The following is a 24,496-nucleotide window of genomic DNA, read 5'->3' on the forward strand; positions in this document are numbered from 1 at the left end:
ACAATCTTAAGTTCTTGAAACTGAAAGAAGAAAAAGCAGCAGGATACAAGCAGATAAAATAATGATGAGTACCTTATGTTTGAAGCGTAAGAAAATAGGAGGGGGGCAGATGAATGTGAAAGAAGTAGTAATGCAAAAACAACGGTTTAGAACAACACATGTTTGTGACAGCATTCCATGCAAATTGCACTTTACTAAGAATACCAATTCTTAAACTGAGGTCTGAGAAACCATTCCTTCACAGTCAAAATACATTTCACTGTAAGGATAGGTGAAAAAAGTACAGTGTTTATCTTACTGGAAAATGAATAACTTGCCTCTAGGAAAAAAGGTAGCAAAAAAAACTACTACTCAATACCATTAAAGAAAGAAGAAGACAGGTCCCCCCGGAAGCCACAGCAGCAGTGGTTGGCAGCAGAGCTCCAATAAGGAGTAAGAAAGTGCCCACCAGTATTCCTGAGCTCACTGGTGGCTGTTGCCACCACTGAAGAAAAGCAGCAGAAGATGAATCCAAAAGAAGAGGTAAAGGTGCAATGCTTGCAGAAAGAGAAATGGCTGTAAGCCATTAGATCTCTCTTCGGTGATAAGCTGTCAAGTAATATATCAGTATTAAAAAAAAAACCAAAAAAAAACCATCTTATGAACCATAGCAATAAATCGTCAATCACAGCTGAGGGAAAGCAGACAATTAGAACACATCGATGAAGTGTCCTCAGATAAACAGAAGGTGCTCTATGCAAAGTAATATTCACCAGCCAAAACTTTGAATGGGTTTAGAGAGGAATACGTTATGTCATTATTCAATAATCATCAGGGGAAAAAACAACCTACAAACCACAATATTTGTGCTGCTTAAACTGCCCATTGCAATAATAGGTACTGTTTATGAATTACAAACTGAATTTATACAAAGAACATGTAGCGTCTGCAGGCTTGTCACAGACATGACACAGGAAAACATGGCATGAGCTAGCAGCAGTTTAGAAGAGGCAGAAAATATAAATAGCAGCAGTCCAAGGCCCCGATGGCATTCCAGCTGGGTATTACACAGCAGCTGAGGTAGTGTCAGTAGTTTCTTTATAGGACAGACATAATGTGGTTCTCTTGAGAGAAGAACTTCCTTCCTCTAAGGATTAGATGGGGTTCTACTTCTGAGATCTGAAGGGAAAGGACTAATGAAGATCTTCTGGGCTCAGAACACTGCTGAGTCATGGTAATGGCAATAATATTATTCATTTGCAAGCCACACCTTCAGTTTTATAAATCTAGATCAATCTATGCTATGAAAAAAGGGCTGGGATGAGCCATAAATTACTAGAAATAAATCACTGGACAAAAGCAAAGAGAAATGTCAATATTTTTTTCACCTGAGGTGGAAGTCAAAAGGATACAGGCACTTTTGTTTTGTTTTTCTTGTATTTTACATAAACACACCCTCTTCTTACCTATCCCTTCATCTTCTGAAGGGTCTAGCTCAAAAGCAGAAGAATAACTCAACATTAAAGTATTCTTTGTTAAAGCAGCTTCTTCAGAACAGACAATTCTTCTTTTGGCATTACCCTTGTAGCTATGTGTCCAGGAAACTGAATTATTGGTAACCATTCATAACTCCTCTTCCCCAGGAACTCTGAAAGATTCTGCTTGTAAGAGTGGTACCATGTGGCATCATTAAGAATCCTTATACCTCCCAATGATAAACACTTCAAAGGAAGAATAATTAAAGTACCGAACTTAAGACTGCATAAAAAACCCTGTAGAAGAGTTTTATGTACCTATAACGTGAGTATTGGAATTTTCTAAACAATTTCCTAAGGTTAACATTAAAAAAAATGTTGGTTTTCTGGAAAGTATCAGTTTTGAATCGTGTCAACTCTGCAATTTTAGTGATTAAATTTAACTTGAAGACTTACTCCCCAAGAAAAACCTTAATGATTAAATTTAACAATGAATTTACATATGGGATGGACAAGTACATTGTTGTTAGTACTTTCAGCATTTTAACTTTTTACAACAAAAGAGAAAGCTAACAGCAAATGAACACATTACAAAACGTTTTTATTATCTTTTTGGACCTGACATTAAATGATACATGAACAAACTTTAAATCCATCTTCCTGCCATTACATCTATGTGCAACTAAACCATGAAAACTTGTTTCAGCTCCCTAATCTTCCAATTTAATTGAGAACATCTGACAACTTAAACACATACTGTACTTTCAAAGCACCCTACAAATTTGTCTTAATGGTCACAAAATAAGTGGTCTTAAAGTCCACTTTACAGAATAATTAAATGACTTGTCAAAGGCCATGCAGGCAATTTCTGACAGTACAGGCATGAAGTCAGAAAAGTTCACAGCTTTCATAGCTGAACAAGTACATGAACTTGCTTTTCCCTCCCATCCCCACCCACCTTTTTTATTTTCCTTTTAAGCTTCACATTGAGCAGCAGTATCCTTCAGTGAAAGTCCCCATTTCAAAGATTCATGCCAGGATGTTCTACTCCTATTTCCCCTCCCCTAGCAGTAAGTATTTTATGAAGCTGGTCAGTTGCCTTTAATCATCAACAACTTTCTGAAACTTAGCAAGTGTGAGTTCTCAGTAAGAATAAAGGAGTTGAAGGCACAAGAAAAGCTGTAATTAACAGCAGTCTAGTGCAAAGTAACAACAAAACCATGTTGTGAAATGAGCAGCCATGAGAAAACAAAATACAGCTAAGTCTCCTAGTTCTAAGCACAAATGAAAAGAAAGCATGCAAGAAGCTAGAAATAGGGAAAAAAAAATCACTAGTAAATGAAGACTACACAACCAGTTCTTAACATCAACTTTTAATATTTTCTCAAACAGAAGGAAAGCTTATGACCCAGACAACAATCATCTGGCTGAGGTAAGACCTAGATATACTTATGCTACAATCAGTTGTGCAGCCAGACCTCAGGAAGGAAAATGCAATCTATTTTAACCACCAGTAGTTCAGGTAGTGACAAACAGTGCAGCTGCAACACCCAGAGCCCTGGGAAGGCTTTCTGCCACTTAACCCTCTGTTGTGCCTTTGGCTGGAATTTTAGACCAGGTCCTACCCTGATATTTCTCCTCCTATGGCAAGTCTGAAGACAACTTCAGTAGATCTACACCATTAAAGTCACACACTGAGCACTGTCAGAATTTCCCAGAAGTAACTAGCTACTTGAGACCTTTTAACTAGAAGGAAATGTCTGTTTTAGGCTACTCCAGCTGGCAAATTAGGCCAGGGGAGGGAGGAAGCATCGAGTCCCTAGTGCTTCTGCATCATGGGATCATAATAAATAAAAACCTCTATCTTTCCCTATGTCTAGAAAATGAGATGGATGTACTTGACATTAGTAATAAATATATATATTTGAGAGCCACCTTGGACAATCTTTACTCTGTTCCTTAAAAAAAAAAAAAAAAAAAATCACTACTTTTGGAATGTTACCAATTCAGAAGGGAATTCTGAAAAAAGAGTTTTAGTTGTGGCAAGGAGACAGACAAGTCTATGAAAGCCAATGTTCCTGTGAGAGCAACTCAGAACTTCAAAGGGCCTTTTCAGGATGATTATTATTTTTGTTAACTCCCTACATATGGGCTAATCCACACCCAGTATCTGTACCCAATGTCCAGGCTATGCTCTTCTGGATATCTGCTCCATTTCCCACTCCAATCCACCCTCCTGGCTTAATGCTGCAGTAGGAACAAGTTGATGAGGTCAACTAACCTCAGAATTCTTATGCCCATGTTCCAAACAGCTCTGTGCCCACATCTTCAGCTACAGACCTTCTCCCTCAGCATGGCTCTAGCCATTTGTGCTCACCTATAGCTTTAGCAATACAAGACTGCTGTTACATGCTAATTGCTTACTAATGAAAACTAATCATCATGCAATTAAACTTTAATCACTAAGCAGCTGGCCGGGATCCAATCCGTAATAATGAAGGCTTATTAATAACTTTTTGCTAAGTGCTCTATCTATGAAGACTATTGTATACACAGAGTCCAGCTAAGTGTATGAAATAGTTTGAAAAATATTTTCTCTGCCAACAAACTAGACCAGAGCACAACAGGCTAAGAGCAATATAGTATAAATTAGCTAAGAGGGATGGGTATAAGATTCAGGGAACCCAAATATTTTTCTGGCTCCTTCCATAACCTCAGGCACAATGTGCTGCACAGAAAGGACTTCTTTTCTCCAGTTCTTGTCTCTGCAGAGTAACATTCTTTAAGGCAAAAAAAACCTAGTTATAATTTTGCTGTAGTTTCTAAAATTACATGAATACTCATCATATTTCATTTTTTTTTACTCATCTTTCTAAATCAAGGGAGATTAATCTAACCTCTTTCAGAACATATTTCTCTAATTAAAAAAAATATATTGAGGTTATATAACTAGGTTTATAATGGACAGATGAAAATCTACTTTTGAAAAGAAGAAAGTTTAAAATCTGCTTTCTACAAAGCCACAAAGATAATGAGAGGGCAGAAGCACCTCCGCTATGAAGACAGAGAGCTCGGGTTGTTCAGCCTGGAAAGAAGGCTTCAGCAGACCTTACAGACCCTTCCAGTACCTAAAGGGGCTTATAAAAATGATGGAGAACAACTTTCAACATGGGCAGATAGTGACAGAACAATGGGGAACTGTTGCTAGAGGACACAAAAAGAATTATACTCACACAGTCTGTAGTCAGGGTAAAAGAAGGGAAGATTATTTCTTGACCTCACTTATACAGATTCTGGATAATGACCAGGGATTGGAGAATGAGGTTGCTACCTCTCCAACCCCACTGGTCAAACTAGAAGTCCATCAATTGTTCCTCCTCCAAGGAGCAAGGCAAAACCAATCACTTTGTTTATGTTACACTGCGTGAGAAACTCCACTACAAAAATGCAAACAATCAGAAGGCTAAAATCTCAGGGCAACGTGGAACAGCTTTAAACTAAGAGGAAAGGTTTAAATTAGGCATTAGGAGGAAATTCTTTACTGTGAGGGTGAAGCACTGGAATGCTGTACAGAGAATCTGTGGATGCCCCACATCCCTGGAAGTCTTCAAGGCCAGGTTGGATGTGGCTTTGAGCAACCTGGTCTAACAGAAGGTGTTCCTGTAAGGTCTCTTCCAACCCAAACCATCCTGTGAATTCATGATTTTAACGTAATTTCATACCACCATCAGTAAGTGTCCCAGTTCTGCCTGCAGAAATCTTATCCCAACCTGGCTACTGCATAAAGCCTTATGTGTAGATAACCTTTTATGAACTTGGTTTGCACTGCCATGCTTGGAGAGTCTTCCTGTATTATGAATGGTAGAGCACTAGTATAATTGAAGCATTATTCTTGCTTATTCAGTGATCAAAGAATTCAACATAATGCATATTAAAAAGAAAAAAAGCAAAATTCGTGGATTTTTTTAATTTTAAAAAGGTCTTACGAAAGATAGAACACAGTTCTAATAATGCATTAAATGTTATATAAAAGAAAGTCATAAATTCTTACCTTCAGAAATTGACCTCTTTTCAAACTGAGTAAAACAGATGAAAGACGAAAAAAGAAATAATTTTTCCTCAAAAATCAGGAAAAATACTTTTAAGTCTGCATTTTTGCCCAACTGTAATCAAATATACATCATTTTAAATACAGACACGTGGAGCAGAATAAACTCATTTGCTAGTAGTGTTCTTCTAACAAAGCTAAAAGAATACAGCTGAAATGACCACCATCTGCAATTAGTCTAAGTTTAAAAAATTGATTCATTTAAAGTTAACAAAATAAAACACCAACAACACAACAACCTTCCTCCGAAATTTTGGAGAATCTTAACAAGCTTTTTACCAGCACAGCTTAAAAAGATTCAAGCTAAAATGACACATACACGGATTGCATTCACTCACTATTGAAAATTTAATAACAGTTTGACACCCCTATGCTAACAGGCAATTGAAATCTTACCAAAAAAAGACAATGTGAGCTTGTGGGTAAGCCAGACAAAAAGCTCTAAAGCTCTGTCTAGAAATCCCCTTCACAGAAAAGGCCCCATTCACATTTGGAAGAGCTTCCTCAAAATTAAGTTACTTAAATATATTTTTAAATTAAAAATGTACACAGATTATGAGGATCCCTGATGCTTTATAGAAAGGTAATTGTGGAATGAGCGAGCTGCTTTTTGCATACAAGTTTCCAGTGCTCTTGGCTACAACTAATGTAAGTAGGTAAACATCCCATTCTTTCCCAACACTCCATTGTCAGTAAATCTATTTTCCACTTTTCCCACACCACATGCAAGACAAACAGTAAAATATAAAACCACATGCAAGCACAGACATAATGCCTGTACTTAGGATAAACTAATGACAAAGGAGTCTGCTAGTAAAGATGCACAGAAAATACTTCCCTCCATTTTCTCTGTTTTCCTGTTACAAAGGGATCAATACTGGAATCTTTCTTCTTACCAGCATCATCTTTATGCTCAAGACCTCAACTAAAATGTGCTAAAATGTGCTTCCTATCACCTGCAGTCCATAATCACCAATAGGCTGCACCAAATTTACCTCACTTTACTCACAAAGCCAAAGAAAACCAACTTCATTTCACAACCATAATTACTGGCTTCTGATAATTTAAGATATTGAAACACTTGCATCAGACAGGTACACGTGGATTCTATCTGCTCAGCTCTTAAGCATTTAAGGCTTGTGGTAGCATTGCACAGTGCTGCTGTGAGCTACCAAGTGCTGCAGCAGTAGTGACTCACACTTCTAGGTCTCCAAGAGAGGAAGGTAGTGAACTGAGAAACAACGAGGGCTCTTCCCAGGCTCTCCTCTCTGTGAAGGAACACTCTTACAGACCAGGGGTCACGACAGCACAGAGTTTCAGCAGCACAGATATGGCAATGCCTTTCTGAGAAAATCAGATCTGAAGTTCATCATTCAGCTGTCTTTCAGAATCTCTCCTCCACCCAAAATTTCATGGTTTCTTATTTTTATAACACAAGAAGAATATTAAAGATGCTGCCATTTCCTGAGGAATTAAAAAATGAGTATTACACCAGAGTGCGCACATTTCCAGCTCAGACAACTAGGTATTTGGGCACAGTCTATCAATGAAAACCAGGAATTCAGCCACTTAAGGGGTAACTGTAGAAAGTGCCTCAAGGTTCTGTGGCAATCCTCATTTGAAGGGCTAAAGCATACCAAAAGCTGCTCCCAGAGATAAAAACAAGCACACAATGTTCTCAATACACCTCTTTTCCAACCACTGCTGGCAGTGATTTTAAATCCGCCACTGGTTTCCTTTTCCCCACAGTGAAAAATTAAAAAGCTCCAGTGTCACTTCTTCCTACTCTTGAAATGTGTCCTTACTAATACGGATCTAGGTGTAGTAATACAGCTGTTCCTTCCTGTGTGTTGTAAGGCATGTTTTTTTTGAAGCAGCAGATTATTTCAGTTGAACCCTGACCTAATACAGAACTTCACTTGAGGGGTTTTTTTGTTTCATGCTTTGGTTTGGGGGAGAAAAAAAACCTACTAGGTTCTTCATGTTTTTCTTCTCTACAAAGAAAGATGACGAATAAAAGGTTAACATTCTTCTCCCAACACTATAAAACAGTAGTACCACAGATGTAAAACCTTTCAGGTGCCGGTGGCACCTGGGCACAATTTTATGTTACAGCTAAGTTGACCTAATGGTTATCATTACTAGTGAAAGGACACTCCCTCTCAGATGCAGCAAACATGGTTCAGAGGGTAAGGAGAGTCAGATGGCTGATCTGGCATGAAACCCCAAGCTAGTCTTCTGATGGATTAGCTGGCTAAAAATCAACCCACTGTGCAAATGCACAGGTGGTAGATCTAACACAAGTGAAACAGTGGAAGCAAGCAGCTTGCGAAGAGGATAAAGTAGGATCACTCCTCATGACAGCAACTCCCTCCTGGGTCTAGCTTAAGAAGAGAGCCTACCTGTGCCAAATGAGACATTGAGAATGAACTGATACTTTTATACTTGTATGGCACTACAGTACTCAGGTTTCTGGGGCTAGAAACTGTTTTGCTTTGTTTTGCCAAAGGTAGCTAACCTTCCACAATTTTCCCAGCTCATACTGATTCCCTGGCTTAGCCACTTGATTAGCTATGCAGCCAGGAACATTTTATAAGCAATTACTTACAGAGCATGGGAGCTTTTTTGTTAGGCTTTAATTTCCCAAATTTGAGAATATAAATAGCTTAAATCCTAGTGATCCCTCCAGGCACCTTTCTTTACCCAGTTTACAGCTAGGTCCAGAATGGTGGAGGTAAACAAAAGAAAATGGTTCTATGAAGGCATCTAAGTAAACAAAGTCTTATAGAAAGGCAATTTCCTCCAAATAAGATACTGTGGAAGACCAACTATTAGGAGTCTAAAGTCAAGAATAACTTAACCATGCAAAACCAGGAGCCATTCCCGGTGAAATTTGGGTAACATGCAAACCCTACCTCTAACACTACAACTAACAAAGACACACTCAACAAGAGGTACAAGGCTGCCACCGCCTAACACTCATGAAAAATTCAAGTATCTAGTAACAAGCTGAGGAGAAAGAGGCTCCAGGCATTTAGGTTCTAAGCATCTCACGACGAAGTCTATCAGACTTTCAAAACAGGCTTGTTAACAGTCTTAAAGCAGGTAGATTTCTTCACTTTGGGTAAACAGCAGGCTTTGAAAGGGAATCCATGGAGAGCTGGACAGACAAAATTCCAGACTGGTGAGAGAAAACACAGAATCTTCTGCTATACTGTAGATCATGGGCAGGTTTCACCTTTCACCATTTGTTAATCTAAAGTTCACCTGACTGGTGAACTGAAACCCAACTGGTTCACCTGAAACCCAATACGATCTTCTCAACAAGGAGCCACAAAAGAAACGGGTTCCAAAGACTTCTTTCCATGCATAAGGATTGTAAGATTTCTCATGCTGGGAGAGATGCAGAGATTGATGAGAAAAGCATTACATTTTTTAGACCTTTTAAAAGAGATCTTCAAAAGAGGAATAAACAAACTTTCCTTTCACAGAACATTCTCAGCAGGAACACAAGATACATTTACCTTCAGCAAGGTCAATTCTGATAAGAGGAGGGGTAGAAGAAGGAAAAAAAAAAACAAAAAACCCCATCCCAACCAGAAGTAATACATGTGCTAGGTGAGAGCCTCTGCCTTGGGAAAAAACACGTCTTATAAAAAAGCCCTGTAAGAAACAGCATATCACCTCCTAGTGAACAGCTTTTAAGGAGACAGTAGCTGAACTATCTTGGATTCAACTTAATACAAACAATGTTCTTTGCATTGTTCTTCTCTTCATTTACAGCTTCATATATTTAAAACTGAGAATAAAGACCATCAATTCTTCTGAACATTAAAACTGCTGACAACTACCAAAGTGACTCCATAATTCTTCCAGTTTCAAAGGTAACCAATACTTCATCTTCCATGGAAATCAGCTTCATTAATAGAAAAGTGGTGAAAAAATAGACAAGACAGGAAACTTTCTGGCCACCTTCAGTATTTGAAAGAAAACATTTTATAAGCAACAGGATCACCTAGCACTAAGGAGATGACATTTTTTGAGTTTAAGATTCCATCAGCATTGGAACAAAAAAAGTCTAATTGGAAGAAGGCCATTTAGCACTGTTACTATGCATTAACTGTTTATGAGAGAGACAAACTCCTTGGCAGTTAGGATCATCTGCTGGGGTATCTAATTTGAACCTCAAAATAAGCAGAAGGATTAATTCTGCAACTGAAGCAGCCCAATTAATTGGATCACATTCTCAGAAGCAAAAAGTGACCAGAGTAAAAGGAACACCTTTTTGCCTCTAAGAAAGGCAGATTCTAGCACTTTGGAAACCACCTGGATTGCTGCTTAGCAGATAACACACACCATTTTCAGTCCAGAGTGAAAACAGACTTTAAGGAAAGCTCAAAGCTCATGACAATCACTTCACTTTGATAAACCTTTTTAAGATAACACCTTCTCAGGAATTCTTCTAGAACATCTGGTACAGTTTGATCTTTGAGCATCTTCACATACATAAAAATCCTTTCTTGGGATTGACTATGGGGCAGTTGTCAAAACAAACAAACAAAAAAACCAACTGCAATAAGAAAGACATTTATTCATATGAGAAACAATTTAGTAGGAAAAAATTTTCTGATTCTGGAAAGCATGTGAGAAACAGGTGTTCAGGGGAAAAAATTATAATAAGCTTTCAAGTGATGAAAAATAGGTGAGCCTGTCTGAGAAGAAGAAACACAGGATGGGTTACTCATATCACTACCTCTACACCAACAGCCTTTGATTGGAGGTTTAAGTTTCCTATTTCTATACTAGACTGCTGCATAAACAACAGCAGCTGAGCCAGATGTCTAAAGAAAATATTTCAACTCACTTAATGCTATGGATTCAGTTTAAATTAGTGCATATTTACCCTGTCAGTACCACAGACAGTTTATGTAATTTTTAGTTATGGGAGTATTTAATTTGCTCAGAATGTCTTATATACATGAAGCATTCACTTCCAGGATCATGACCCTTCTATACCATAATGCTAACGTCCTCCCTTACCTGCAGACAAAATTCAAGAGCTACCTTCCTGTGTGCCTGTGCACACATCTCTCTACTTGTTCCTGGTACAAAGCAGCTACTTGATTTGCACATCTGCTTTTCCATGACAGCAACACTAGTGATCTGCATGTCAGGGGAAAAAAAAAAAAAAAAAAAAAAGGCACTTGCAAAGCACACAGGAGGTAAAGAAAAAGCACATGCAACAACCATAGGAAATCAGCCGTGTGAGCCAGAAGGCTTTCCTCAGGCAGCAGAGCAGGAGAGCTGAGCTCAACAGAACCTTTCCACTGCCTGGGGATGGCTTCTGGCAGGCACACCTCTGGATACCCCATGGCCATCTTAATGCTGCACATAATCCTCTGTGAGCTGAAGGGAGGCCGATACACTGCTTCCAGGGGAGAAACCATCTCAACAGCTTGCTACAATAGGAAAAGAAAAATGCTAGAAGAAAACCTTTTCCATTATTTGTCACAGAGGTGATAAATAGATTACTCTTATGGATGTTATACAGAGGAGCCCAGCACTGTGTTCGGATACTGTGTTTGTATGAGACACAATATAGAGCTTTGATTCAGCAGGGGGACAGTATTAGGCTTGTCCTTGGCGAGCTGCAGGATGAGATACAAAGGTTAGAGGGGCAGGGTGCTAGTGAAGGCACTCTGCCCTTGACTCTGAAATGTGCTGGCCACACTGGGGCACACTTGGAGTCTTACAGAAACGAGCCAAGGACTCCTGAGGTAACAGAAGCCAGCAGGGATACAGCAGAGAAGTATCTCAAGGGAATTAAGCTAAGGGGTGTTTCTCCAGGAAGATGACACAGCCAACAGCCTGGCCAAGGTGCCTTTACACCAAAGCATGCAGCACAGGCAATAACCAGGAACTGGAAGACACCATGCTGCTGGAAAGTTACGATCCTGTTGCCATTACTGAAACTTGGTGGGACAAATTGCGTGACTGGAGTGTGACTATCAATGGCCATGAGCTGTTCAGAAGAGACAAGAAAGGAGAGAGAAGTGGAGGGGCTGCTCTCTACATCAAGAGGTGCACTGAGTACGAAGAGCTGTCTCTGAAGAACAGCCTTGAGCAGATTGAAAGACTGTTGGTAAAAATCAGACACTGAGGCAACAAAAAGAACCTTGCGGGTGAGGTCTGCTACAACTGCCTGACCAAGAGGAGCCTATTGACAAAGCCTTCTTGCCCCACTTACAGGTGGCATTGTGCTCACACATTCCAGTCCTGTTGGGGGACTTCAGCCACTTTGACATCTACTGGAAAGCACCAAGGCAAGCTGCAGGCAATCCAGGAGACTCCTGCAATGCATGGAGGATAGCTTCTTAAGCCAGGTGGTAGCTCTACCAGAAGGAACCTGATACTGGATTTGATGATCACCAGTGTAAATGAACTAACTGGGGATGTCAATATGGGAGGCAGACTGGGTTGGAGCCATCATGCATCAGTGGATTTTGCAGTCCTGAGGGATATGGGTCAGGTAAAGAGTAAAGTTAGGCCCCTGAACTTCAGGAAAACAAACTTCCAGGTCAATAAGGAGATAGTCAATAGGGTACCCTGGGAGGCTGTCCTTAGGGACACAGGAACAGAACTGAGCTGGCGGATTTTTATGGAAGTCTTCCATAGAGTTCAAGAGCTACCAATTCCCAGGAGCAAGAAACTGAGCAAGCAAGGCAAGAGACTGGATAGCTGAGTAAGGAACTCCTGGTCAAACTAAAGGGAAAGAAACAAAGACACAAGCAGTGGAAACAAGGACAGGTAATGTAGGAAAAATACAGGGATGAAGTTCAGTTGTGCAGGGATGGTTTGAGGAAGGCCAAGGCAAAGCTGGAAATGAACCTGGAAAGGAATGTAGGAATAACAGGAAGGGCTTCTATAGGTAGGTTAACCAGAAAAGGAAGGACAAAGAAGGCCTCCGGGACAAACAATGCAGGCAAACAGCTAACAAGGAGAAGGCTGAGGTACTCAACAATTTTTTTGCCTCAGTCTTCAATGGCAACATCTCTTCCCACACCTCTCAAGTGGATGGATGACAGGATGGGGACTGAGGCAGGCAAGTGTCCCTCCCACTGTATGCAAAGATCAGATTCATGAACATCTGAGGAATCTGAATGTACAAAAGTCTATGGGATCCAGAAAGATGTATCCTGGATTCCTGAGAGAGTTTGCTGATGTAATTTCTAAACCACACTCCATGGTACTTGAAAAGCTGGTAGTCAGGTGAAACCCCAGGTATAAAAAGGGCAGAAAGGAGGACCCTTGGAATACCAACCTGTCAGCCTCACCTATGTGCCTGGAAAGATCATGGAACAGACCCTCCTAGATGGTATGCTAAGGCACACGGGGGACAGGGAGGTGAATCAGGACAGCTAGCACAGCTTCACCAAAGGGCAAGTCCTGTCTGACCAACCTAGCGGCTTTTGATGATGGAGTGACTCCTTCCTCCCTGGGAAACACTGAGGATGTATTTTTCCTCCCTGGGATAGGCTGAGAATATAATTAATATGTAATGCTTTTAAGATATAAGGCTTTTGACAGTTCCACACAACACCCTTCTCTCCAAACTGGAGAGAGATAGATTTGATGGATTAGGAATTGGTTGGACAGTTACATCAAGAGGGTAGAAACCAACAGCTCAGAGTCCCAGTGGGCATCACTGACCAGTGGTGTCCCTCAGGAGCCTGTACTGGGAGCAGTGTTACTTAATGTCTTCATTAATGACACACATGAAGGGATCCTGTGCACCCTCAGCAAGTCTGCGGATAATATCAAGCTGAGTGCTGCTCTTGACTCACCCCTGAAGGATGCAATACCATCCACAGGGATCTGGAGAGGCTCGAGAAGTGGGCACATGGAAATCTCATGGGGCTTAACAAGACCAAATGTAAGGTGGTGCACCTGAGTTGGGGCAACCCCCAGTATCAACACAAGCTGGAGGATGAAAGGATCAAGGGCAGTCCTGCTGAGAAGGACTTGGGAGTGCAGGTGGCCAGGAGGCTGGATACAACCCAGCAATGTGCACTCAGCCCAGAAAGCCTATTGTGCCCTGGGCTGCATCCAAAGCAGCGTGGGCAGCACAGTGAGGGAGGAGATTCTGCCACTCTGCTCTGCTCTGGTGAGACCCCATCTGCAGCGCTGTATCCAGCTCTGGGGTCCTCTGCACAAAAAGGCCTGCTGGAGCAAGTCCAGAGGAGGCCACCAAAATGATTAAAAGTGATGGAGCACATCTCCTTACAAGGAAAGGCTGAGAGACCTGGGATTGTTCAGTCTAGAAAAGAGAAGGCTTCAGGGTGACTTGATTGTGGCCTTCCACTACCCGAAGGGGACATACAAGAGAGAAGCTTTTTACAAGAACGTGTAGTGACAGGATAAGGATGAATGGTTTCAAACTGAGAGTAGGTTTAGCTTAGATATTAGGAAGAAATTCTTTATTTTGAGGGTGGTGAGACACTGGAACAAGTTATCCAGAGAAGTTGTGCATGACCCATCCCTTGAAGTGTTCAAGGCCAGATCGGATGGGGGTTTAAGCAGCCACGTCTAGTGGGAGGCGTCCCTACCCACAGCAGGGGTTTTGATCTTTAAGGTCCCTTCCAATTCAAGTCATTCTATGATTCCATAACAAAACAAAATATATGCACAAGATAATGGTCCCTGATGGAAAGTTCAGTCGTATAAACAGATTAAAAATGGACCTAGACAGAACCATGGAGAGCACTGAAAGACTACATATTACTTATCATATACAAAAAGTAAGCAGTATTTCTTGCAGTCTTAAATAGGAAAGATTAGGAAGAAATAATTTTAAAATCAAATGAGATTGTGAATCTGAGTGACATGAAAATCAGAATAAAATGAGAAGCAATGGATTAAGGATGATGTAGATTAAAAGCCATGTTTTAAAGTGAGATTTTGAAAACTCATTATGAATGCAAGAACAAGTTTTAAGTTTGTGCCAGAAGAACATGAATCTGGAGAAAAAAGGAAGCTCGACAAGACTCTGGAAGAAAGTGATTGAGCTACTCAAAAGCATGATATTGCAGGATAAAGGGAAGAAAAGCACAAGCAAACTTTAGTGAGCCCCACAGAAAAAGTATGAAGTAATGAACAACAGCCTCTGAAGAATACAATGGAAAGTAAGGAGGTAATCAAAAGACACAAGCAGAAAAAAAAAGGTGAAACAACACTTCAAAAGCAGCACAGCTGATAGTGACATTGCAGTTGACAGAAAAATGGAAAATTAGGCACTGGATCTGAACCTTAACTGGGAAAAGATCACCATAAACACTGATTACAACTGCAGTAGAGCATGACTGAAGCCACAGCAGAGGATAAGAGCCCTGGACAATGCACTCAAAGGACTTTGAGACGAAAAAAGAAAAAAGGAAACTAAGAGGTTGTTGCAAATGCAAGAGAGGCCACAAGCATTTTGTCCTTTAAAAAAAACCCACAAAACACTTATTTCTACTGGCATTATGTGGGAAAAGAAAAGACAGAGGAGTTGAGCAACTGATTAAGGGGAAGAGAATACAGGTAGAGGAAAAGAACACAAATTTCAAGGGAGATAAGGAGGTATTTTTGTAAGGTGCCATAAGAGCAGATGAAACGGTTAAGAAGAGGAAAAAAATGTCTTACTTGTAAAGAGGAGAAATTGTAACAGTTGGAAAAAGTGATAAAGGATAAGCCAAAGCATATTCAATCAGAAAGTCATAAAGATTCCAGAAAGAGAACTAGATGCCAAACAACATGCAAAATACGTATAAAAATGTGGATAACAAACTGCTATTATTAACAAGTTTGATTAGAGCCTCTCAACACAGCATGTTTTAGCACAGCTGGGCTTACGTCCTTTGCACAAATGGGGACACAAAAAGGATCACTGGAGGATAACTCAAGTGTTTCAAGAACTTGTAAAGAAGGCACTTGCTACTGGGAAAACCAGAATTCTAAGTGAGAGACACACCCTACATATAGTAAAAAAGGAAAAATCAGGCTGGAAAGATACAAATTCAAAGTATTGGTGAACTACCAGACAAATGAAAGCACGGCCACATTTTGAGTAGAATCCAAACGGTGGCGGAGAATCTAGAAGAAACCTTGCAATTATCAGAAATAAGAAATTCAGCAGTTGCATCAGAACAAGCACATAGGCATGGCTCGATGAAAACCAAATTAAATTAACTGACTATGTTTAATTAGAGATTAGAAACAAGAATGCAAGCCAAATCAAGTTAGGGCAAAGAAGTATGTAATTACTGTCAAAGTTGAGTGAAAATTTAGAACAAGCCAGAGGTTTGTTCCTCTGTAACGATACAGAGGAAAGAAGATAAAAACTGGATCCCAACACTGTTTAGAAAAGGAAAAACCTGAAGGCAACAGGAAAAAGTAGTTCTATGACTCTTCCATGGTCTGACCCAGGACAGAGAACAATACAAATAAGATAACCATAAAAAAAGGGATGCAGGATACTGATGATGGCAAAACAAGGCACATAACTGTGATTTAAAACGTCAGCTTCTGTCTTAGGAAACCAAGGACAGCAGCGTGTTCATCCACAACCAGGCAGTTGTGAGTCAAGATTTTCCTTTGTCCCTGCTTTAATTTTACCTGTTTCTTCTTACTCGTTGTATACTCCTGCTCTGGAGAAAGTCAATTATCAGTATCATTTGTGAATGCTGAATTTATCAATACTAAACCCACACACATTTCACTCAATGCTTACAGACCTCTGTGCAAGTCTGCTGTCTCCACTTTATTTTGTAAGAACAGCAAATTCTCCAACAGCTGTGCAACATGTATTACCGTGCAGAGTAACTCACTCTGGAAAGAACCCCTACTGAAAGCAGAGGCAACTCTGAAGGCAGATCCAACTTCAGACATAAAGATGCTTAGGGCTTTGCCCAGAACCAAAGTCTGCATCTCCAAAATCAGGGCAATTCCACAGCTTTTCTGTCATTTCCTCTCCCTCAATCCAATGTTTGACTACCCTCACTGAAATTTTTTGCCTAATTGGACTAGAACTTTCTTCGCTGCAACGTGTCTGCTATCACTTGTCCTTTCACTCTATGACTCCAAGAAGAGCCCTAGAGAACATTATGTAACTAACCGAACAGAAGAAGGAAGGGCAAAGACATCACTGTAGTCATGAGATAGCCTTTGGGCATCCAGAACTTTTACTAGGTAATAAGCATCCACCTTTCTGATGTCCAAAAAATCTTATCTGATCAGGTAGCAGAGACCTAAGTGAGGCCATCAAAAGGACATCACTAGAGATTTATTAAAGCTAAAAGATAGTTGTTTAAGACATGAGATAAGAACAAGGAAAAACAGTACTCCAAATGGCATACATTTGCTAATGAAAGAAAATAATTTTATATAGCAAGGTTAGGTACTCACCATCTCTCTTGCAATCTCCACAGCTTCCTGCAGCCCATAGAGCCTGCCACAGACCAGGTAGATCCCATTGGCCCAGAGAATACAACCCTCATGGACCCAAAATTCATTGCTGTCAAGAGGTAGTTCAGGAATTTGTAACTCCAGCTCAGTGCCACCTTCTGAAGTGGGCACAGACAGTTTTGAGTCCAAAGGAGTCTTTTCACCAGCACTGCCACCATCAGTGGTTGCTTTTTTACAAGAAGCTCCCCTTGAAAGTGACCGAGAGGCTCCACTACAGTCCTCAGAGCGGTGCCGCCTCTTAAAGCGGGGATGAGCAGCCAGGCTTCTTTGTTCCTTCTGTTGTTGCTGTTCCTCCTCCTCTTCAGTATCTGTCTTCGAACCATTAGAAGCGCTTTTGTGCCGTACCTTGACCTTGCTCTGCATTTCTGTGGCCCTCTTTGGAGGTGGATTCTTGGGCAAGGTAGCTGCGTAATCCTGGGGGTAGAAAGGACCAAAGAGGTCCCCCATGTTACGATAGCTGGCCCATTTGCCACACAGGCAGCAAACCAGATGTCCCAAGACAGAAGACTCTGTTACTACAGGGCCTTGCAGCATGAAAGTTGAGGTGGGCAGCACTTTGCTCTCCGTGTTGCTAGGAGGGGGTGTTGAAGACCTCTGTCCTTTCCGACCCCTCACCAATTTGTTCTGCTCCTCTTCCTCCGCATTTATGATTGTGCACACAGCGCCTAATTCACACTTGTTTACCACATGAATATAAGGGAAAAATGACTTATTCTTGGAGTCAGTTTTATCTACAGACTGGGTAGCATATTTAAGCTTGATCTCTGGCTCTTGAGGCTCCACGATTGGAGCAGCCCGTCTAGGCTTCCGCTTCCGTGGCTGTGCTGCAGGTTTTCTCCTCTCCCTCCTTTGCCTCTTGGGCTTTGGCTCACCAGCACCTGCCCCTTCTGCAGGCTGTGATGGTGCTGGTGGGGTAGGCAGGGGCACAGGCAGCTGCTGTTGCTGTTTCTTCTGCTTGTTCACGCTCCCAATTGGCCTCCCTTTTTTCTTTCCAGAGGGGAAATATCCCTTTGGAGGGAAACCATCTGGTTTGGGTGAAATGTTTGTCACATCTCCATCTTTTTCCTCAGACTTTGGATTTGGTTCAGAAACGAACATACTGGAAGGAGAAATTGTTTTTGAGTCGGAAAAGGTCAGAGTTCCAGCTCCACTTACAGATCCATCAGACCTTCCCTGAGCACCTGATTTCTGAGAAGGTGGTGGTGCTGCACTGGATCCTGCTCCTTCTTTACCAATACTAGCGGTTTCAGGAACCTCTTTTTTGTTTTTATCATCCTCACTGCTCTGCCACTCGTCTGAAGATCTTGCAGTTTTTTCCCCAGTTGCATCCTGGCTTGCTGGCCCCACTTGATCTGACATCTCTCCTTTTCTCTTCTCAGCCTCTGGTCCATGTCCAGCCACATTTCCTCCTTCAGGTCCACTCTTGAGGGACAGGATATCATCAAGAGTGACAGTATCTGAACTAGTTTCAGCACTGTTGGTAGAAACACTTCTCCTAATATTAGGAGATGTAATTTTTTGAACAATAGCTTCCAGTTTTAATCCTCGCCCCTTTCTCGGGGGCAATATTTTGGTCTTTGCTGGACTTGTAAGGGAAACAGCAGGACAATTCCTATTATCAGGACTTGGCAGGTCCTTGAAGGAATCTCCCTTTGCAACTGACTTGCCAGCATCTTGGCTTTGAGATGAATGGGTAAAGGAGTTATATGTTTTATCTGCTCCTTCTTTTGCTGAAGTCATCAGTCGCCCTTTATCTTCACTGCCACTGTTCTTCATATCATGTGGCTGTCTTTTGGTAGGGATAGGAGAGATGAAAGAACGGACCCTCCTCCTCATAATTAATGGATTTTGAGGAGACTGGTCTTCCTGGCCAGGGAGCCTAAGCATAGCATTACCAGGCTTGGGCAAATCTGTGGATTCCTCTCGTCGATGCCCATCGCTTTCTTGAGGGCAAAATCTTTTTTGGTTGGATGCTCCAAGAGGGCCGCTGCTTTTGGCAGGAGAAGTTTGCCGAGAGAGGTCCCAACCAGATTCATGATGCTGCAACTTCTGGTTGCTGTGTTTCAGTTCGGTGCATTTGCTCTGAGTACTGTCACTCCCCACAACACAGCGCCCAGCTTCTTGGCTTCCAGTATCATGGTAAGAGCTACCTTGAAGGTACATCATTCCATCCTTGTCATTTTTTAAGGGACTCCTTACTCTTTCCAGAAACTGCTGTTGTCTTGGGCTCTTCCTTGCTCCTTCCTGCCTGTGCTGAGCTGCAGCAATCACACCCTGAGCAGCACTGCTTGCCCAATCTTTGTATTCTTCTTGCTGTTGCTGGTATATCTGTCTCTTGTAATGATACTGGGAATTCAGACTCTGGTTGGGGTCACCAAAAGCATGAGGCCTAGCATTTGTGTGATATGCTGAAACCAGAGATGGGCCTTCCGAATTCTGAGGGTAGACAGAATGCAAGGATCCCCTGCTAACTCTTTCAGACAGTGTCATGTGTGGGTTCATGTGATGCAGATCTACCCCTGGGCCTCTGCTTCTGCCTGGTGACATTTTCAGCTTATCAGCAAGATCCTGATATTGAGATGGTGATTTACCCCTTCCAGTTCTGCCAGGTCCTCGTCTCATCTGTGTCGATCTGCTGTCCTGCTGGGGCATGTAGTCTGGAGCAGCATCAGAGACTGCAGCTCCAGCGCTGGCGTTGCCTCGGAAAGATTCATGCTTGATGCCAGCAGGATGACAATGGTCTCCTGTTTTTTTATTATTGAAACTAGCTGAGCTCTTTGACTGTTCAAAATCTTCTTCCTTTATTTGCCCACTGTGAGCTTTCATCTTTGCTTCCATGGATACTAAACCACCAGGGAGTATTACTGATTGGCTCAAGCCAGGGGCAAGACGTTCACTCCTTCCGCTTCTGGCCTCAGGACCCATGTGACCCATGGGGTGAGGGCCAGGATCTCTTACAAGTTGCCTTAATGGAGATATGTCACAGATCACTGATCTCCTCTCTGAGAGTGCTCCTGCCTCATGGGCAGCAGACTGAGACTCCACATCAAACTTTCTAGCAATAGGGTAATCAGCTAAATTTATCTGCTTCATGTCTGGAGCTGCACTACTAGACTTCCTATCCCAGGGACCCCAGTGAGGGCCTTCTAGGAGGGACCCCATGCTTTTGTTTAAGAGGCCTCTATTGGTCAATTCATTGGTTTGACTAATTAAAACATTGGGCCTCATGGCTCCCTCCAAACTCCCAGCCATCCCAGAATGCTCCTGTGCATTCCTAGAATACCTTCTGTCCGGATGATGGTGGTACCCCTGTAAAACCTCTTGTAGAAGGCTAGGAAACTTCTCATTACGGCCTTTGCGCTCACTATGCCCTGAAAAATCTCCCTTTTCTTGACCAGATGGATACTGTGGAAAACCACCAATATTTCTCTGTATACCAGGTGCTGTATTATCCTTGTAGCTGTATCTTAAACTGCCAGGAGACTTCGAAGATTCTGTTCTTGCAGGAAAATTTGTCCCAACAACTGCATGACCAGGCTGGCTGTTCCTGTCCCCATTATGGTTAGTGTTATCACCACTTTTGCTCCCTTTACCTCCTCCTTGAGTTTCTTGTTGTGTCCCTACATGCCCAGCTTCTTTTGCTCCACTAGTGCTAGCTGGTGCCTGAGGGGCTGTGGAAGCATCATCTTGTGTAGGTTTATCTTGTCCACCTGACTTGTCTACTCTTCCTGTCATGGCTTCCCGGGAGACAATCACCCCAACTGCCTTTTCGTTCACTTTTGGAGCATTTTCCACAGCCACCACAGCTTCCTTCCCATTAGGTGAGGCCGCATCTTCCCTAGCTGCAGGACTGCTGCTGAGTTTTGATGGCTCATTCTGAGAGCTTTGTGCTGGTGAGGAGTTGGGTCTCTCTAAATTACCGCCTTTGTAAGTGGCGTCTGAGCTGGTGCTCTGGCCACTCAGCTGTCTCACCCTTTCCCCATGATCCTCTGAACTACTGGAACAGCCACCATCCAGGGACTCTGCCATGGGCGATTTAAGTTGCTCCTCTGCCTGGGAGGAGCCTTCTGAGTTGGTGCAGCTGTCAGCCTTCTTGGAAGAGGATGATCTTTTGGAACTTTTCTTCTGAGGTGCCAAGGCATCTGAGAGCAACATGTGCTGGACTGTGTTGGGCAGATTGGCAACCTGAGAACTTAGAGCACTAAGGCTGCTCAGTCCTGGATCTGTGAGCCTTTTTTCCTGCAGTCCTTCCAGTCCAAACCCCTTGAATCCACCCGCATGAGCATTGGGGCTTGGCATCATAGATGGTGTAGGACTAAGTTGAGGCATCATCTGCAGGATTCGGTTTCTAGAACCCATGGACATGTTGCCTTGCCCACACTGGAGATTTTCTCCACCTGGCATGAGTGGAGAAGGGGTGGAGCTGCAGCTTGGAGACTGAACCACAGATGCAGCAGGAGATGGATTAGAGATTGGACTGAAGTTTTGGTGGAACTGCATTGGTGACCTCACAGGAACTTCAGTCTGGCTGTACTGTCCCACTTGACTTTGAAGAGAGTGTTTGGTGGCAGTATTTGAATACTGCATTACGTGCTGAGGTGGGTGTTGCTGCTGCTGCCCCTGCTGTCCACTTTGGGGCAGCTTAGACTGCTCAAAGCTTTTCATTGGCTGAGTCTGAAAGCTGTAGTTTGACTGGGTCCCATAGGCCTGTGCATTGGAACCCACAGCATGGCCTTCGTACTGTGACCCAGAATTCACATTGTAGCTTCCATCATAATTCTGTCCTGACTGGCCAAAACGCTGTGGGGAAGGGAAAGAGGAGGAGGAGGATGATGAAGGTGGCTGATAGTGTTGGCTGAACTGACCCACTCGTAACTGGTAGCCTGAAGCAGAGGAAGGCAGGGTGGATGGACGCTGCATTGGCTGCAAGTGTGAGGTGCTAGAAGCAGACTGACTGGAAGCCTGGGGTAAAGGCTGATGAGATTGATAGATCTGCTGTCTCAGCTGCTGCACCTGCTGCTGCTGGCTAGAAGCCTGCTGCTGATACTGGGCACTCCCTGGAGAAAAAGGACCAGTATAATCCTGTTGATAGTGGGATACACCCCCAAGGGTCGAGTGCTGTGTTTGGAACTGGCCCACATGTCCCTCACTCCCATACTGACTCCCAAAGCTACTCCCTTGAGGGGGCCCATAGCTCTGTACTGGTCCAGAGGGCCTGCGCTGAGGTGGCTGCTGCCCTCCTGACACCACTGGATCTTTGTTGGCAGCCATATAGTAAAACTCTCCTGCTTCTTTTCTGAAACCTTGGTAGCTCTGATGGCCAGAGCTCTCACCAGGCATTGCTGTAGAGGCTCCTGTTGCTCCACGACGTCCACTGCCAGCACCTCCTCCGAAGCTCTGGAACATCTGGGCCTGCTGGCGGGGGCTGAACTCTTCCAGTCGGGATGAAGTATGCACTTCCTGTGGGTAGCTCTGCTGGTTTCCGTGATAACTACTTTGCTCCCGAAAGGACTGCATGCTGTTCAGCAGCAAAGCGGTGGCTCGAAAGCCCTCCTAAATATGGAGAAAAAGAGAGGGGGAAAAAAAAAAAAGGTATAATATGTTTCCCAGTCACAACAGCACACCATGCAATTTCCCTGTTCTAACAGCAATTAAAATTCAGTATTTCTCTTCTACTTCCTGGTACATCAATGTTTAACCCCTCTTCTTGCAACCTGCTAACCTTCTAGGTAATGCAGGCCAATAGCCTACTACCAGTTGGGGTGAATTTCCAGCATTAATATTTCCCCGTCATCATTTACTAACTGGTTTTGTGTTTATGGGCCCCTGAAGAGAGAAACTTCCAACAACATTTGCAAAGCAAAGGAGAGCAATCCTCAGCCTCCAACTACTCCCTATGGCTAATACTGGGAATAATCCAAGTATTTTGCTACCATGCTCAGAGACACCACAAGAACCCTGCAATGCTTTCAAACCACACTTGGATTTACCACAGGAATGATATCCAAGGTCCATGTTTCACACTGGGAAAGATCTCTATAAGCAAACACTCAAGTTACAATTGACCAAAGCTCAAACCAAGATAACCCAATGAAAGGATCTATGTGAGTGTGTGGCACCAGTGTACTCAATGAGTTCCTGAGTATTTCCAGTGACACTCCTAGGTGACAACCAACACAAGACAATACATCGCTTTTCCTCCCCAGCCATCTGCTTTGCTTTACAGGATGGAAAGTTGAAGCAAGTTCACTCTATTTGAGCAAAACAGACTACAACTTCATCCTGCAGGACTTTTGTGTTACCTTGACTGAAACATAACTGAAAACATTTGCCAGTCAGTATATATATTTTGGAATACCAGTATGATCATCTCTATTTACATAATCAATTCATAAGTAAACAAATTCCAGGAAGGCTCTCTTTTGTATTTCAACATATTATTCAGTATGTGGAATTATGACTCACCCTCAAGGACTGGACCACAACTGCAGAATTGTTTGGGGACCCTGGTTAGTCCCTCTATAAAAGCCTGTCACATTACTAGATGCATTAAGAAAAGCACAATAATAAACAAGTATGTGCATGTGCACTGTTTTTAAAAACCAAAGCCAAACAAAGATAAAAACCAAAACCAACCAAACAAAACAGAACTCCCAAATTAACAGATAACAAAAGCATTTCATGTCTGAAACACCTTGTGGTTTTCTCTTCCTGGAAAAAAAATTATAAAGCCACCTGGAAAGACTCCTTCCTTTAAAAGAATGTTAAGACAATGATCACACTTTTCCAGGAAACTCCAGGAAACTCCCAACTCCTCAGACTGGAGACTTCCTCAAAGACTTGCCTGCATTATGTTCTCATATTTAGCCATGTTTTTTGTTTGCCATGTTCAGCTGAACCCATTGAGAATTGAATTCTAGCTTTGCACTTAAGTTTTGTTCAAAGGGATCACCAAACTCACAAAAAAACCCCAGGCATACAAATGAGATGCAGACAAGATGTGGCATCCAGTTCTTTTCTCATCTGCTTCCCAAGGTCAGTTTTTTTAATTAACATTTTATGTTAACTACAGAAGACTAACTCTACCACTGGAGTCTTTCATCTTCTGCTATCTGTGTGTATAGGCTACAGAACACACAGGCACAAAACTACCCCACGGCACTGCAAGTCTCTGCAGCCCTCCTCCTCTAATTCAAAGGCCCCTTTGTATTGCCGCCTTGGTTCATGCAGCTCGATGTACATAATATTACTAGAATCAAAAGGGAACTTGTCAAATTGTTAATACTTCAAATTTTGTCTCTCTTCTTCTAGGAAGTCCAGTTTACTGCTGTTTTAATCCTATATTTTAAGTGTCATACAAGAGATCTGCTGTTCCACTGAACTTCCATTTTTCTAGTATTTTAAAGACTACATATATCACATGAGTAACATT

General features: G+C 42.3%; 1 protein-coding gene across 11 annotated transcripts in view; it reads right to left on the bottom strand.

The window, feature by feature from the left end:
• TCF20 (transcription factor 20) overlaps positions 1–24,496 on the bottom strand; it is a 137,404-nt gene that overhangs the window by 23,123 nt on the left and 89,785 nt on the right. For all 11 annotated transcript variants that reach the window (XM_040061565.2, XM_040061562.2, XM_040061561.2 and 8 more), the window contains one exon: positions 17,005–22,617. In XM_040061565.2, the coding sequence (XP_039917499.1) occupies positions 17,005–22,581 (5,577 nt within the window). In that variant the 5' untranslated portion in view covers positions 22,582–22,617. The remainder of the gene's footprint in view (positions 1–17,004; positions 22,618–24,496) is intronic.

The sequence above is a fragment of the Hirundo rustica genome, chromosome 4 (assembly GCF_015227805.2).
Source record: "Hirundo rustica isolate bHirRus1 chromosome 4, bHirRus1.pri.v3, whole genome shotgun sequence".
Taxonomy (NCBI): Eukaryota; Metazoa; Chordata; class Aves; order Passeriformes; family Hirundinidae; genus Hirundo; species Hirundo rustica.